Source organism: Rhinatrema bivittatum, chromosome 5 (assembly GCF_901001135.1).
Source record: "Rhinatrema bivittatum chromosome 5, aRhiBiv1.1, whole genome shotgun sequence".
Lineage (NCBI taxonomy): Eukaryota > Metazoa > Chordata > Amphibia > Gymnophiona > Rhinatrematidae > Rhinatrema > Rhinatrema bivittatum.
The window spans coordinates 350,329,908-350,343,484 of NC_042619.1; the positions used below are offsets into that span (position 1 = coordinate 350,329,908).

General features: G+C 44.0%; 1 protein-coding gene across 3 annotated transcripts in view; it reads left to right on the forward strand.

The window, feature by feature from the left end:
- The window catches only part of GCC2 (GRIP and coiled-coil domain containing 2), a 122,199-nt gene that overhangs the window by 58,627 nt on the left and 49,995 nt on the right, over positions 1-13,577 (forward strand). For all 3 annotated transcript variants that reach the window (XM_029604578.1, XM_029604579.1, XM_029604577.1), the window contains 4 exons: positions 2,642-2,742; positions 5,397-5,495; positions 8,384-8,503; positions 10,352-10,516. In XM_029604578.1, the coding sequence (XP_029460438.1) occupies positions 2,642-2,742; positions 5,397-5,495; positions 8,384-8,503; positions 10,352-10,516 (485 nt within the window). The remainder of the gene's footprint in view (positions 1-2,641; positions 2,743-5,396; positions 5,496-8,383; positions 8,504-10,351; positions 10,517-13,577) is intronic.

Sequence of the window (13,577 nt, forward strand, 5' to 3'; positions counted from 1 at the left end):
TGAATTGCTGAAGTTATTTAAGGAGTTGGGTATACTTCATCAATTTTAGGTGTGTGTTATGTTAATTTATCAGCAATCTACAATAGGACTACAAATGTAGTCAGTTACTGAAATCTGAGTTAATTGCACATTGATGTAAATCCCTAATTTGCTCTTGCCTAGAAAAAGAATGTTCCTTATAATTGGGGATAACAGTCAATATATCCAAAAATATGACTGGGGTGGGTGGTAAGCAAACGCCACCGATTACCTGTTTACAGATCAAAGCCTACCACACCCAATTCAAACCGACAAACTACTTTCCCAGCGCACAAAATTCATCCATAGTAATAGTTCAACCTTCCAGTTCTTTTGCAAGATTTTAAAACACAGCAAAACCGATCCTCGCAGGTCCTGCTCACCCACCAGCAGATGGCAGCTTTTGTTCTTAACACGCTCAGGTCTCGTGGCCTGGGTTGGCCGCTCTTGGGGAGACGAGATGCTTGGCTGAATGGACGTTTTTGTCTGATGCGGCTTGGCACATCTGATGTTCTCATGCACTTGCCCAAGGAAAAAAAAATACAGGCAGAGATTTACAACTGCTTTTTCCAAGCAGAACAATGCACGTAGTTTCTAAAATACAAAGCTATTCACGTTGTTGTCTCCCTTAACCTGGCCTCGCTTGGGAAAATGCAGTTGGAAATGCGTGCGTCGTGGAACGACTCGTGTAGCTCTGCCAGCGTATAGCGTGGTCATTTTTCCAAAAGCCCTTTTCTCGGGTAAATACCCGTTTACATGGGTAAATAACTTTTGAAACTTGCCTATGGAGGGGCAGTTCTGTAACATTGCGCATAAGTTTGCCAAAAAAAAAAAAGTGCCTTAAGTTACACTGCTTATCTAAACAGACTTCTGCGCCTAAGTCCACTTTGAAAGTTACCCCATCAAAATTACCCACGCACACCCTACACCTCTAAAAATGTCCATTGAGGTTTCTCTATACTCGTGCTTTTTAAATCAGAGAGTGTGTGCGTGAACAGAAACTCCCTCCACAGCCCCACCACCGAGCGTGCCTCTGCTCGGTCTGGGTTAAACGTGTGCGTGCACAGGACGTATGCGTGTAAATTCACCCCCATATCAGTGGGGGCGGCGGCCGTGTGAAAGTCACTTTCTGCGCATGCAGCACCGCTCTACCCACAGAAATGCTTTTGAAAGTTACCCTCCTAGCAAATACGTTTGGCTCCGTTTTTTTTTTTTTACTTCGTGAAAATCTACAGCCCAAGCGGAGCAGGAACCTTGATGGATTTAATAACGACTGGTAAGAGCGTGCACTTCTAGCCTAGCACACGGGTATATGTACCTTTTGATCGTTCTCTTTCACCGCTCTCCCAGGAAAGCTCTGGGGCCGTTCACTTCATGCACGAATCTTTAGCAGCTCTGCCAGATCCCTACAGACGGGACAGGGCCAGACAGGGAAACGGTGACAGCGGGTCCCCCAGCTATGGCCTGTGCGCCACATCTGGCCTGCGGAGAAACATTTTCCAGCCCACGGAGCAAGGCTTACTCCTTTTTTTTTTTTTGGAGGGCTTCGGCGTTGGTGGAGTTCCCAGCCCCCGCCAGCGGCAGGGGCGGTGCAGTAAATATCGCACCCATGCAGCTGCACACAGTGAAGGGGCTGCGGTGCCAGCTGGGGGGGGGGATCCGCGTCTCCTGCCGACAAAGGAGGAACTCGGCGTGGTGAAAGCTGGCGGGGAGGGAGTCCCCCCGACACCCCCCCTTACAGAAGAAGAAGCCACACGGGAGGGGCCGTGTGAGTGAGAAGGGGGGGAACATGAGTGAAAAGAAGGGGCGTTGAGCAAAGGAACGGGGAGGGAGAAGACAGGAGGACAGTGTGGTGAGGAAAGGGGGGGGGGGGAGGGTTGGAGAGGGACAGGAAAGAGAGGAAGGAGGTGAGGCATGGGAGAAAAAGGGAAAATGGGACCGAGGGAAGAAAAAAGCAAAAGAGGCACGAACAGGAGATGGTGAATCACAAACACAGGCCCCCCCCCCCCCCAACAGAGTTGTAGATAATAAAGTGGGGGACACACACAGGTGGGAGGCTTTCCTGCGGTGCTGGCAAGGTTGCCAGCTTCCTAGAAATATTTTTAGAAGTCATCTGTTGGGGGTTTTTTTGTATCTATTGCCGATTCATTACCGCTCAGTCTGTGCTGCGCTTGTAAGACGCCATCGCATTCGGCGCGACATAAAATTATAGACTTGTCATTTATTTCTTCAATTAGGTTGTAACTCTACGGTTGCGCTGCAGTCGTAAACACTCCTGGCTGCTCATTTTTTTTTTCCAGAAGTCACTGGGAAACCATCCAGTAAAATTATTACGCTCTTGCTCTCTGTCCGGCATAATTTAATACGGCGTATAATCTCTGAAATTTTCAGACTGTGGGGCCTGATTTACTAAGCTATTTTGCCATAGAGAACAGTATGGAAGGAAAAAAGCCTTGGTGAATAAGACACCATGACTCAAAGTCTTGACAACGTTCGTGCTCCTTTTTTTTTTTATTTCTGAGAGAAGAATTTCAATATCTCGGCACGTATGTAAATGTGAATTATTTTCAGATGCTTCATTTTACCCCAGTTCCATGCATAACTTTATTTCACCGTTCTTCAGGGCATCTGGAAAAAGAATCCAAGGAGAGAGACGATAAATTAAACAAGATTAAAGCCGTCGCTGTGAAAGCAAAGAAAGAGCTGGATTCCAGTCGGAAGGAGGTAAGGAAATACGTAGAAAATATCTCAGGTGGAATCCTAGTCATGTACTGGGCAGGCTTCAAAGCAGCTCTGGAGTAATGTTGAAAGAATATTGCAACTCACTTTAAAGGTCAATTCTCTGTTTTAAAAGAACCCCTCGACTCTGTCTTTGAAAGAGCAGTCTTTTGTCTAATTTTGAGAGGTGGATTTGAGACAAGGAGTAATGAAACGACAGATATACATAGATATAGATAGATAAAGAGACCTTTTTACGATATAGGGAATTTTGAGAGTTAGAAAGACCATGGAGTTCCCGTGCAATACCTCGGATCAGTCCAGACAAGTGGGCTTTGCATCCCTCCCCAGCCAATGGAGGCAGAGAATAAAAACTTTTCAGGCACTGCTGCGTAACCGAGCGTGCCGCCTGCAGTCCCTCAGTTTTTCTCTGTCACCAGCAGATGGTAGAGGAGGTGCAAAAGAAAGTCCAAAAGAAAGTTAAGAGGAGATTAGGTTGGAAGAAAGAAGATTCCTAGCAGGAAGGCCCCCCAAGGTATTCAGGTTTCTTTCTTTCTTTCTACCTTACTTGCTGTTTTTCTGCATGTGTGCTCCTTTATATAAAAAAAAAAAAAAATCCTACGATTTTCGGAGGATTGGGGATATGATTGCGCATGATTCCTTCCTTTTTACCTAAGATTGTTTCCTCATTTCATCTTAACCAGACGGTCAAACTACCAGCTTTTCTGCATTTGTCACCAGATGCTCCTCTGGCAAGGGAGCTTCACTTATTGGATATGCGGTGAATCCTCTTGTGGTATCTTAAGGTGACGAATGCCTTTCGGAAATCAGCTCATCCTTTTTTCCTATTCAGTGGAGCAAAGAAAGGAAATAAGGTTTCCAAGGGCACGATTGCAAGATGGTTGAAGGAGGCGATAAATACAGCTTAAATCTGTAAGGATCAGTCGGTGCCGGAGGGGTTGAGGGCGCATTCCACCAGGGCGCTGATTTCCCCACAAGAAACGTGTTGTGCTACGACATGGCCGTCTCTTCACACTTCTACCAAACATTATTGCTTGGATGTGTGGGCGCCAGAGGAGGCGGCTTTTGGGGAAAGTGTGCTGCGTGGGTCTTTCAAGTTCCCGCCCAGTATTCAGTTTTGGATTAATGTGGCTTCATTCTATGTGCTGTTCATATTGAGTTACTACTCCAGGACTAAATGTAGATTAGTCCCCATTTGTATACAATCTAATTATATAGTTTATAGCAAAACTGCAGTCACATTTTAAATTCAGAATTAGTTATTCCTGGACTAACTAATCCAGGAATCAAAAAATCTCCTTAGAGGGATACTTAAGTTTAGGATTAATATGAAACTCTTTCTCTGATCTCTTCCAATATTTTCTTTAATTTGGCAATCTCCTCCTTCTCCAGCTCAGTCGCAATCAGGGCAGGGACGATGGCACTATGAGCCTTCATTTGCACCTACCCAGGGATTTTTTTTTTCTCCAATTTAAATCCTCTCCCAACCAATGTTGGTCCAAGTCACTACAGTGACTGTCTGCAAACATGGACTCTAAATTTGGCCATTAGGAGTCACTGTTGTGCAGTGATAGTGCCACCGGGAGCTGATAGCACCCCAGGAGCTGAGAGTGCTATGTTTACAGCAACTCCAGTCCCGTCCAGCTGTGGGGCAGTGGTAATCCAACCCTGGTCCTTTGAATGACTTAACACCGAGCCAGCCATCCAGTCTCCTTCTAGTGTGAACACAAGCAGCAGCCAGCCACTTCTTGTTAGTGGAATCCTTCACATTTCTGGCAGAAGAGATCTGGAATGAGTAATTAAAATATAGGAATTTGAGGGCTAGTAAGAGGAAGATGCTGCTGTACAACCAAGCTGAAATGTGGATCTCTTGAAATTGTTTTTTTTTCTGGTAGGTGTAAAGCCAAAGCCCTGGGTCATTGTAATATGCACCTACAATGGAAATTTTTTTTTTTTTAAATTCCTTTTCCGACTCTGGACTATTGCTCACTTGCAGCTCTGGGTAACATACCAGCCTCTGCCATCCAAGCTAAGGCTTTCTGGGCTTACTGGAGTTAACTTTCTAATGGATGTAAAGTCTGTGAGTGCTTTATACCCTAATTTTCCAAGTGAGCACACGCGCCCTTTTTGAGGAAATGTTGCGCGCATGCTTTTTAAAATTGAAAAGTGTGTGCAGAAATGCTAAGTCGGCCTCCTCCCCCTTAGTATGCCTCTTTATATGCAAATCGAAATATGTGTGCATGCCCTGGACAGGGTGTATATGCATATTTTTTACCCACATAACAGGTAGGCAATATTACAAGAGTCCATTTATGCAGGAAAAGTAGTCAGTGCCTTTTGAAAACTACCCTCCCTGTGTACCGACTAAAAGCAGCATGGAAGTCAGCTAGTGGCAGCACCTGGAAGGGAAGCTGTGTGCTCCTGGAGGTACAAAATACGTTTCCATATTTCCCCTTTGAGTCTCCCGTGCTGTGAAATGGTACCGCAGCCTGGGGAGATGACTCGGTTCTATTACAGTTCCGTTTTAATACAGTATGAAGAGGTCTGACATGATGGTGGTGGATGGACAGGCCTGATGCAGAACCTTGCAGGATCGTTTTATAACCCACGTCACTGTTTTTTGTTTGGATGCAATAAAGGTGCAGTCGGTGAGAGAAGAACTGGAGGTGGTAAGAGCAGAGAGAGACCAGTTGTCATCTTCCATGAAGGATCTCATTCATGGAGCCGAGAGCTATAAGGTAAAAAAAACGTTACACGTGCCGGTTGCTTAGAGCAGAAGAGTGCCTCGTGTTTTGACCTTTTTTTATTTACAAAAAAAGTCACCCTGGGCCGGCGATGGCGAACTCCGGTCCTCGAGGGCCGCAGACAGGCCAGGTTTTCGGCCTACGCACAATGAATATGCATGAGATGGATTTGCATACAGTGGAGGCGGTGCAGGCAAATCGTTGTCATGCATATTCATGGTAGATATATTGAAAGCCTCTCCTGTTTTGTGGTCCTCGAGGACTGGAGTTCGCCCTCACTGCCCTAGGCATTCGGCGATACATTGAAGGCTTGATGTCTAGGTGAGGGGGGGGGTCAGTAGGGTGGCAGCAGTGAGCCCTACTTTCATAAAGATTTCCCTGTCTGTGCAGATTTCAAGGACACTTTGAAAAATAAGAGCGCTAGTGCAAATTAATTGGTGGCATTCAGCCAGCTGATACTCCTGTTTGATGAGTCTTCCTCGACCTTATCCAAAGCAGTGTGATGGGAGGAGCAGGAGGCTGTGGCAGATAAGTAAAGAGGGGGGGGGAGAGCTTTTATACTACGGTCCTGGGGGAATTCTGCACCGCTGCAGAGCACAGAATCCACCCCCACCCCTCACGGCTCAGAATTGCCATTTTCTGCGCAGAACCTGGCGAAGATGGAGGAGGCCCCGGCGTGCCACGATCAGAGCTCATCCCGCTCGTGGCAAAGATGAAGGCCCCTGTGAGAGTGAGTGTGTGTAGATTGGGGATGTGTGTGTAAGACTGCGAGCCTGGAGGAGGGGAGAGGGTAAGAGAGCATGTGCGAGGGTCCGTGAGTGTGTGTGCCAGAGAGAGGGAGCCTATGTGAAGAGTGTATATATATATATATGTGAGAGATTGGGAGCTGGTGTGTGTGTGTGTGTGTGTGTGTGTGAAAAAGGGATTGTGCGTATGTGAGGGTGCTTGTTTGTGAGAGAAGGGAGCCTTTGTGAAGGGATTGTGTATGTGTGAGAGAGAGAGACTGTGTGAATGGGTGTGTGAGAGAGACATATAGGTAGCCTGTGTGAGGGTGTACGTGTGAAAGAGAGAAGGAGCTTCTGGGGGTGTGTATGCAAGAGAGAGAGGGACCCTGTATGAGGGGATGTGTGTGTTGTGCGAGAGAGGGAGGGACCCTGTATGAGGGGATGTGTGTGTTGAGAGAGGGAGGGAGCCTGTATGAGGGGATGTGTGTGTTGAGAGAGGGAGGGAGCCTGTATGAGGGGATGTGTGTATGTGCACTAGAGAGGGGGGAACCTGTGTGTGAGAGAGAGACAGAAGGCATCTGTGTGAGGGGAAGTTCTGAGAGAGGGGTCAAATTCTGTGAGTGGATAGAGTGGAAGGGGTTGAGCCTAGAGGGGGAGGGGAGAGATACTGACAGGTGGAGGAGTTGGGGCCTGAGAGGGCAAAGTGGCCAGGGGGAGTGTGGAGAGCGAGTGGAAGGGACACTCTTACAGTGAACGTCTAGAGATATTCTGCTCAAAATATTTAAAATTCTGCATCTTTAAGTAATAACCTTTTTCTGTATTACATTTTAAATTAATTACTTAGACTGCCATGTATATTGTGTTGTTTTGACAATATAAAGTTTGCAGAATTTTACATTTTTGTGTGCAGAATTCCCCCAGGAGTAATACTAGTTTTACAAGTTATTTAAAAGGGCTTAGAGAGCACTCAAGGATAAGCATATCAACCTCTGGTTCTGTCCCCTGCCAAGATAGGAACTTGTTGGGTTTTAAATATTACATTTATCTGCCAGCTACACAGCTCTGGACTCCACTTTGCTGTGTCTGACCCTAATAACCCACTTTCTTTTCTATCTTTTTTTCCCGGCATTTTTGTGATTTGTTTGGTAAACTTGCACATTTTTTTTTTTTTTTTTTACCTTTTAATAAATTCCATTTTCTAGTTATGAAACTGTACTCGGTAAGGAGCCCTCTCACCAGACAATTACCCTGAATCGCTGTTAGATTTCCATGTCTGTCTTGGGTTATGGAATATTAGCCAGCGCTCGCGTTCACCATTGTTTGGTTAGTAGGGTCTAGGGGGCTTGCTTGAGAATGCTAGGGCCACCTTCTAATTCGTGCTCCTGGGATTTTTTCCTAACAGGGGGGAAGATAAAGCCTGGAGGTATTCTGCCAAGTCTGTTAACAAAAAAAAAAAACCAGAGACAACACATTGAGGGTTGTTTAAAAAAAATAAATGAATTAAATGAAATCCTTTTACTGGTTACTTGACTGCAGATGAAAATTCACAGCGTGTACACTTTGGAATAGGGAAATCAGAGATAGTCGTTGGCAACTGTGCACTCCCTGGCAGTAGGTACTCTTAGCAAGGGACCCTCTCTAAATCCTTCCCTGCAACCTGGAGGCAGCTCCTTCTCAATATTAGAAATGGAAACTCCTCTTGATGTAGATAACGTCAACAGCAACTCTGCCCATAAATTTCCCAGCCTGGCAGTCCTCACTCTAATTCCAACCCAAAATCAGAGCACTCTGGTAATCTCCCACAGGACTTAACTCCCTTCCCTGCCTTTGGTTCTCCTTAGATCCCAAAAAGAAATCTCCACATCTTAGAGCCTGGGAATTCCGCCCGCTGAAGACAAGCCAAAGTGGGTTCCTGAGTTTTGTTTAAACAGGCGTCCTCATACATTCAGTTCTTCAGTAGAGGTTGACGTCTTGGATCTGCATTCATTCCGTGCATCAGTTCTGTTCTATTTATGAACCTTGCATGCTTTTACAGTCACCCCACGTCTAGCGAGGAACGTGCTGCCTGTTGGGTTGTGCACCCCCCAGCTTCCTGCTACGGGGGCTGGATGGCACATTGAACGTACATAACGGAGCATGTGCTTTGTGTGTTTCAAGAATCTTCTGTTGGAGTATGACAAGCAAGCAGAGCAGCTGGATGTGGAAAAGGAGCGAGCCGGCAATAGCGAACGCCAAACGGAAGAGTTTCTGAAACAGCTCCGTGCTGCGGTGGCACAGGTAACGTTTCTTTAAACCTTGGCACCCAATTCCCTTGTTAAAATAGAAGGCCAAAGAGTATTAGACAGAGGGAACATGGTCATTCCCTAAATATTTAAGTGACTTATCCATTTCTTTTTTAATTGTCTAAGGTGTGGGGGGTTATTTACTAAGCCATGGTATTTCCCCCTCTGTACTGCAACTTACTAAATCCTGCAGTATTTACCCCAGAAGTAAAACACCACAAGGAAAAGTACCTCAGCTTAGGTTCCCCCGGTGCAGATCATGCAATGGTGACCCCCACATCTCGCATTCCCCATCCCCAATCCCCATGAGGTGGCCAAAATAAAAAAAAAATAAAAAAATAATAATAATAATCATTTTGGGGCCTCTGGTGCAGGGCCATGCTCCCTCCCCCAATCCCCTCCTCTTTTCTGTAACAAAACCAAAAGCCCCCTTCCCAAGCTCTGACCTCTGACCCCCCTCAGTTATAAATTAGTGGTTCAATGAGAGCAGAGCAGAGAAAGAATTAGAGATTTATTTTTCTCCTGAGTCAGGTTCAGAGACCTTGTTAATATTTTTTCAGACCAGGACTCGCTCTAGGATAATCATTGTAGGCATGCTACCAGCCTTGTTTTAATAGAAGTGTTACCCTTTTCAAAGTTGCTCGAATTATCAACAAGTAAGATGTTCATTTTTATTGGTTATTACTTCCTAAGCTGTTCAGTGAAGCTAATGCAGTTTAGATGTTGGTAGTGCAAGTGAGAGACAAAAGAGGAAGAGGGAGCGGTTATTTACTGGTTAGGCCATTTCTCTTTTTGTTCTGACTTCTTAAAATCGCCCAGAAATGATTGTTGAGCTATGCTCAGGGTATTTGTAATTTCCCTGTACGTACCTGGATCATATTTAGGTTCTTCAGTCTCTCCTCATAAGTCATTTGATGAAGACCCATTCACCCTTTTGGTCTCCCTTCTCTGGGCTGCCTCCATCCTGTCTCTGTCCCTTCGGAGACACGGTCTCCAGAACTGAGCGCAGTGCTCCAGGTGAGGCCTCGCCAAGGACCTGTACAAGGGCCTCTGATTGAGCTAGAAGCCCATAGCAGCAGGAGGAAACTGCTAGCCAAGGAAAGAGAAGGATTTAGGTGTCATATGCTTGAATTACAGATAAATGTGGTTCAATTTCTGTGCAAATTAAAAATTTTCAGACAAACACTGTCACTGTTATATGGTCTGTTGAATGGTTTTTGGACACACACTGTACAACCTTTATTGTGCCCGTGTCCCTTGTTTTGACAAATGTCATTTCCTGGGTCTGCTCTTCAGTCTTTTGCACTCTATTCATGTTTCACGTACATCGGTGTGAAACCCGCACGAGGTTGTGACGAGGGTCAGCACAGCAGTGATCCTGTTGGTTTAGATTCATAAGAGTGGGACCGACTTGTCAAAACTTTAAATACGAATTTTCCTAAAAAATGCGAGTCATAAAAGCCATCTTGAGCTTCTTCCCACTTGAAGAAGTTGTGGGGTGCAGCCTCTGCGACACCGACACTGAGGGAAGCCGGAGAAGCCTGGGCAGGGCCAGGAAGCTAGCCCCGTTGTTTTATCATATCCTTAAGTAGCCCCGTTTTCTTCTGTAAGGAACGAGCCTCCCTCTGTTGTGAATGGTTCGTTCCCTTCTCTTTCCTGAGACTGAAGCTACTGACGAGTCCCTGAACTTTTTGGTTTCAGCCTCCAGGATTTCAGTTTGTCTGAAGCAGAATTTACAGACATGCACTTAACAATTTAAGGGTTTTACTCGGCTCTGTTCTTTTCTGGTGGTTTGTATGAATTTCTGTGGGAATTCACAAGATGTTTTTTTCGGACTTTCTAGCAAGACCATCTACGCTCGGATAAAGAAGATCTTCTGACTCGTGTTGATACTCTCCAATCAAATACCAAGTTACTAGAAGCACAGATTCTAGATATGCAGAAGGCCAGAGCAGCCGTGGACAAAGAACTGGAAGCTGAAAAACTTTTAAGAGAGCAAAAGATAAAGGTAAGGCAAAAATATAACCAATGTGAAGAATATTATAAACTTGCAACTCTTTAATGTTGAAATACAGTGTCAAAAAGTGTCAGTTCAGCTTCTTTATGCCATGAATTTTTAAAATAGCAGAGTTAATAATAAAGTTTCAAGCGTAACATTTTGGTGTTATAAACACTAATGTTTACATGTGGTTCTTTATCACTTAACTATTTTTCCAAAAAAAGACGGTGAACCAAGACTCACAAGTTGAGCACCACTGATTGTATAATTGCTGGAAGAAATGCCCATTTAGACAATTGACAAGCTGATGATTTGCTAAGTACATTTTTTACTTTAAAGTATGCTTGAAGAGGCAGTAGTTCACCGCATTGAAAAAGAAAGATTGTTAAAGAAGCACTTAATGTTAGCCAATTAAATTCAACCACGGTGAAATGCTTGCCATATTTTTTTTTTGGCTGAGCATGTCTAGCAGGTTCCAGCAATGCCCCCGGTGCGGTAGGACCATGTCTATCACAGATTACCTTCTACATTTATCTGAATTTGTTCTTAAGACCAATTTGGTAAGAGTTCACCTTAGTGCAATTGGTGCCTACCATCACCAGTTAGAAGGTAAATCCATCTCTGTACAACCATTGATTGTCTGGTTCATGTGGGGCCTGCTTCATCTTAAGCCTCCCGCTGTGTCTTCAGACCTCAGCATGGTTCTGTCCCAGCCGATGACAACTCCCTTTGAGCCACTATGCTTCTGTGACCTGGAAGGTCATGTTTTTGCTGGCGAGAATTCTCATGTATACTCAAAGCCCTGACTGTGAAGGGAAAGCAACTCTGTCATACGTGCGTGGGCTGTGAAGGCAGATAAAGCCCATGAAGTCTGTATGATGTGCTTCCTTTTACACAATGACCTAGACCACACTCGATTTCTGGTTTCCCCTTTACGCCTTTCCCATTCAGGATCCTCTGGGTTTATGCCATGGTCCTTTTTAACTCTGTTACTGGTTTTGCCCTCAACCACCTCCATTGGGAGTCTCTTCCGTGCACCCATCACCTGTTACATGAAGAAACACTTTCTAATGTTTAATTCTGAGCCTATTCCCTTTGAGCCTCTTATCATAACCTCTTGCGTTTGAATTTCCTTTCCACCAAAAATGGTCTGCTGCTTGTGCATTGTTTATTCCTTTTGAGGTATTTGAATGTTTCTATCATATCCCTGCTTCCTCCCTCCTCCTATAGACTACACATATTTAATTCCTTGTTTCTCGTGGTGTTTGGTACATATTATGCACCATTTTCATCATCTTTTTTGCGACTGTCTCTATTCTGTCTATATCTTTTCATAGATACACACTACTTCAAGTGAAGTCTCAGTAACAACCTGCACAGTCTCCTGGTTTTTTTAATTTTCTACATGCCTCTTGCTATTCTCCCTATGCACCCTAGAATGTCTTTGGCTCTGGCACTGTTTTGCTGCCTTGAGATCGTTCGATATGATCACCCTGAAGTCTCTTGCTTGGTACACATCGTGCCCCCATCTTGTATTGCCGCCTTGGATTTCTGTTATCCAGATGCAGGGCTCTGCAGTTGGTTTGTTTTTTTTTGGTTTTTTTTTTTATTGAAACCTAGCTGCTATAAACACTTGACAGCACTTCGTGCTTTCTTAGATCACTCCTTGCTTTGTCTTCTCCCTCAGGAGCGTTCACTCCTGTAGATCTCTGTGTTCAAAAGAAAAACTGTTTCCTCACCAGTCCCTCTGCACTATCACTTACAAAATAAATATAACTCCCACAATGCTCTTGCTGTGCTCAGCATGTATAAACTCTCTTAACATTACAGTTTGATAATTATATCTGTTATATTAGGATTATATTATCTGGAACATTGTCTTTAAGGTTAAAGTGTGCTTGCATCTTATTTTGGTTACCTCTGCTGGGCAGGTACAGCATAGGATTTATTTGGGCGACCTCATTGATGCCGTACCATACAGAGCAGATGGCATGAGATGAGATCATGCTCTGTTGTCACCATAGAGTAAGGGAAGGTAAAAGTGTGGATATATTAACTAAAGCTTTGCCTAAACATGAACAAAACCAAATGGATTCTAATAAAAAGAAACTACTCTGAACAATCCTCTCAAATGCCCTTCATTCAAATTGACAACATTAACACCCAAATGAAGAATCCAATAAAAAACCTCGGAATCTGGCTAGACGAAGAACTGAACCTCAAAAAATGCATATCAATAAAAACCAGAGAAGGTTTTCTCAAACTCCAGATTCTCAAACACCTCAAACCTCTACTGTTCCCGAACGATTTTAGAACTGTTCTACAAACTCTCATTTTCTCAAGCCTTGATTATTGCAACGCAATCTTCATTGGACTACCTAAATCTACACTAAAACCATTACAATTACTGCAGAATGCCGCCGCTCGAGTCCTCACTGGCAAGAGGAAATATGATCACATATCGCCTACCCTAAAAAACCTACATTGGCTACCAATTTCACAAAGAATTAAATACAAAACTTTAACCATTCTCCATAACGACATTTACAAAGGAAACAATTCTCCCCTGGATAATATGATTGCAATCCACAAATCACCCCGTAATACAAGGACCAACGACAGATTGCAACTCATCATTCCCCCACTTTCATCTGCAAAACTAACTACCACTAGAAACAGAGCCTTCTCCATAGCAGGTCCTAAAGAATGGAACGCTATCCCAACTTACCTAAGTTCTATCAGAGACTCCAAATCATTCAAAAAAGAACTCCAAACTTGGTTGTTTAGACAATCATTCACAGTCTAAACTGAATAACCTTAGTCCTTATTCCTTCTAAGAATCATCTAAATTGATCTGTAAACTGTTATCTGCTAATATGTTATACTCTGCCTTTGCTATAATGTTAACTGTCACTATTTTCTCACTTGCGTTTTAACATGTTCCATGTATGATGTTGTTCTTTTCTGTAAACCGGGGTGAAGGCTCCCTGCTATACCTCGGTATAAAAAAGACTCTAAATAAATAAAAAATAAATAAATAAATATATATATATTTTTTTTTTTTGGCTTA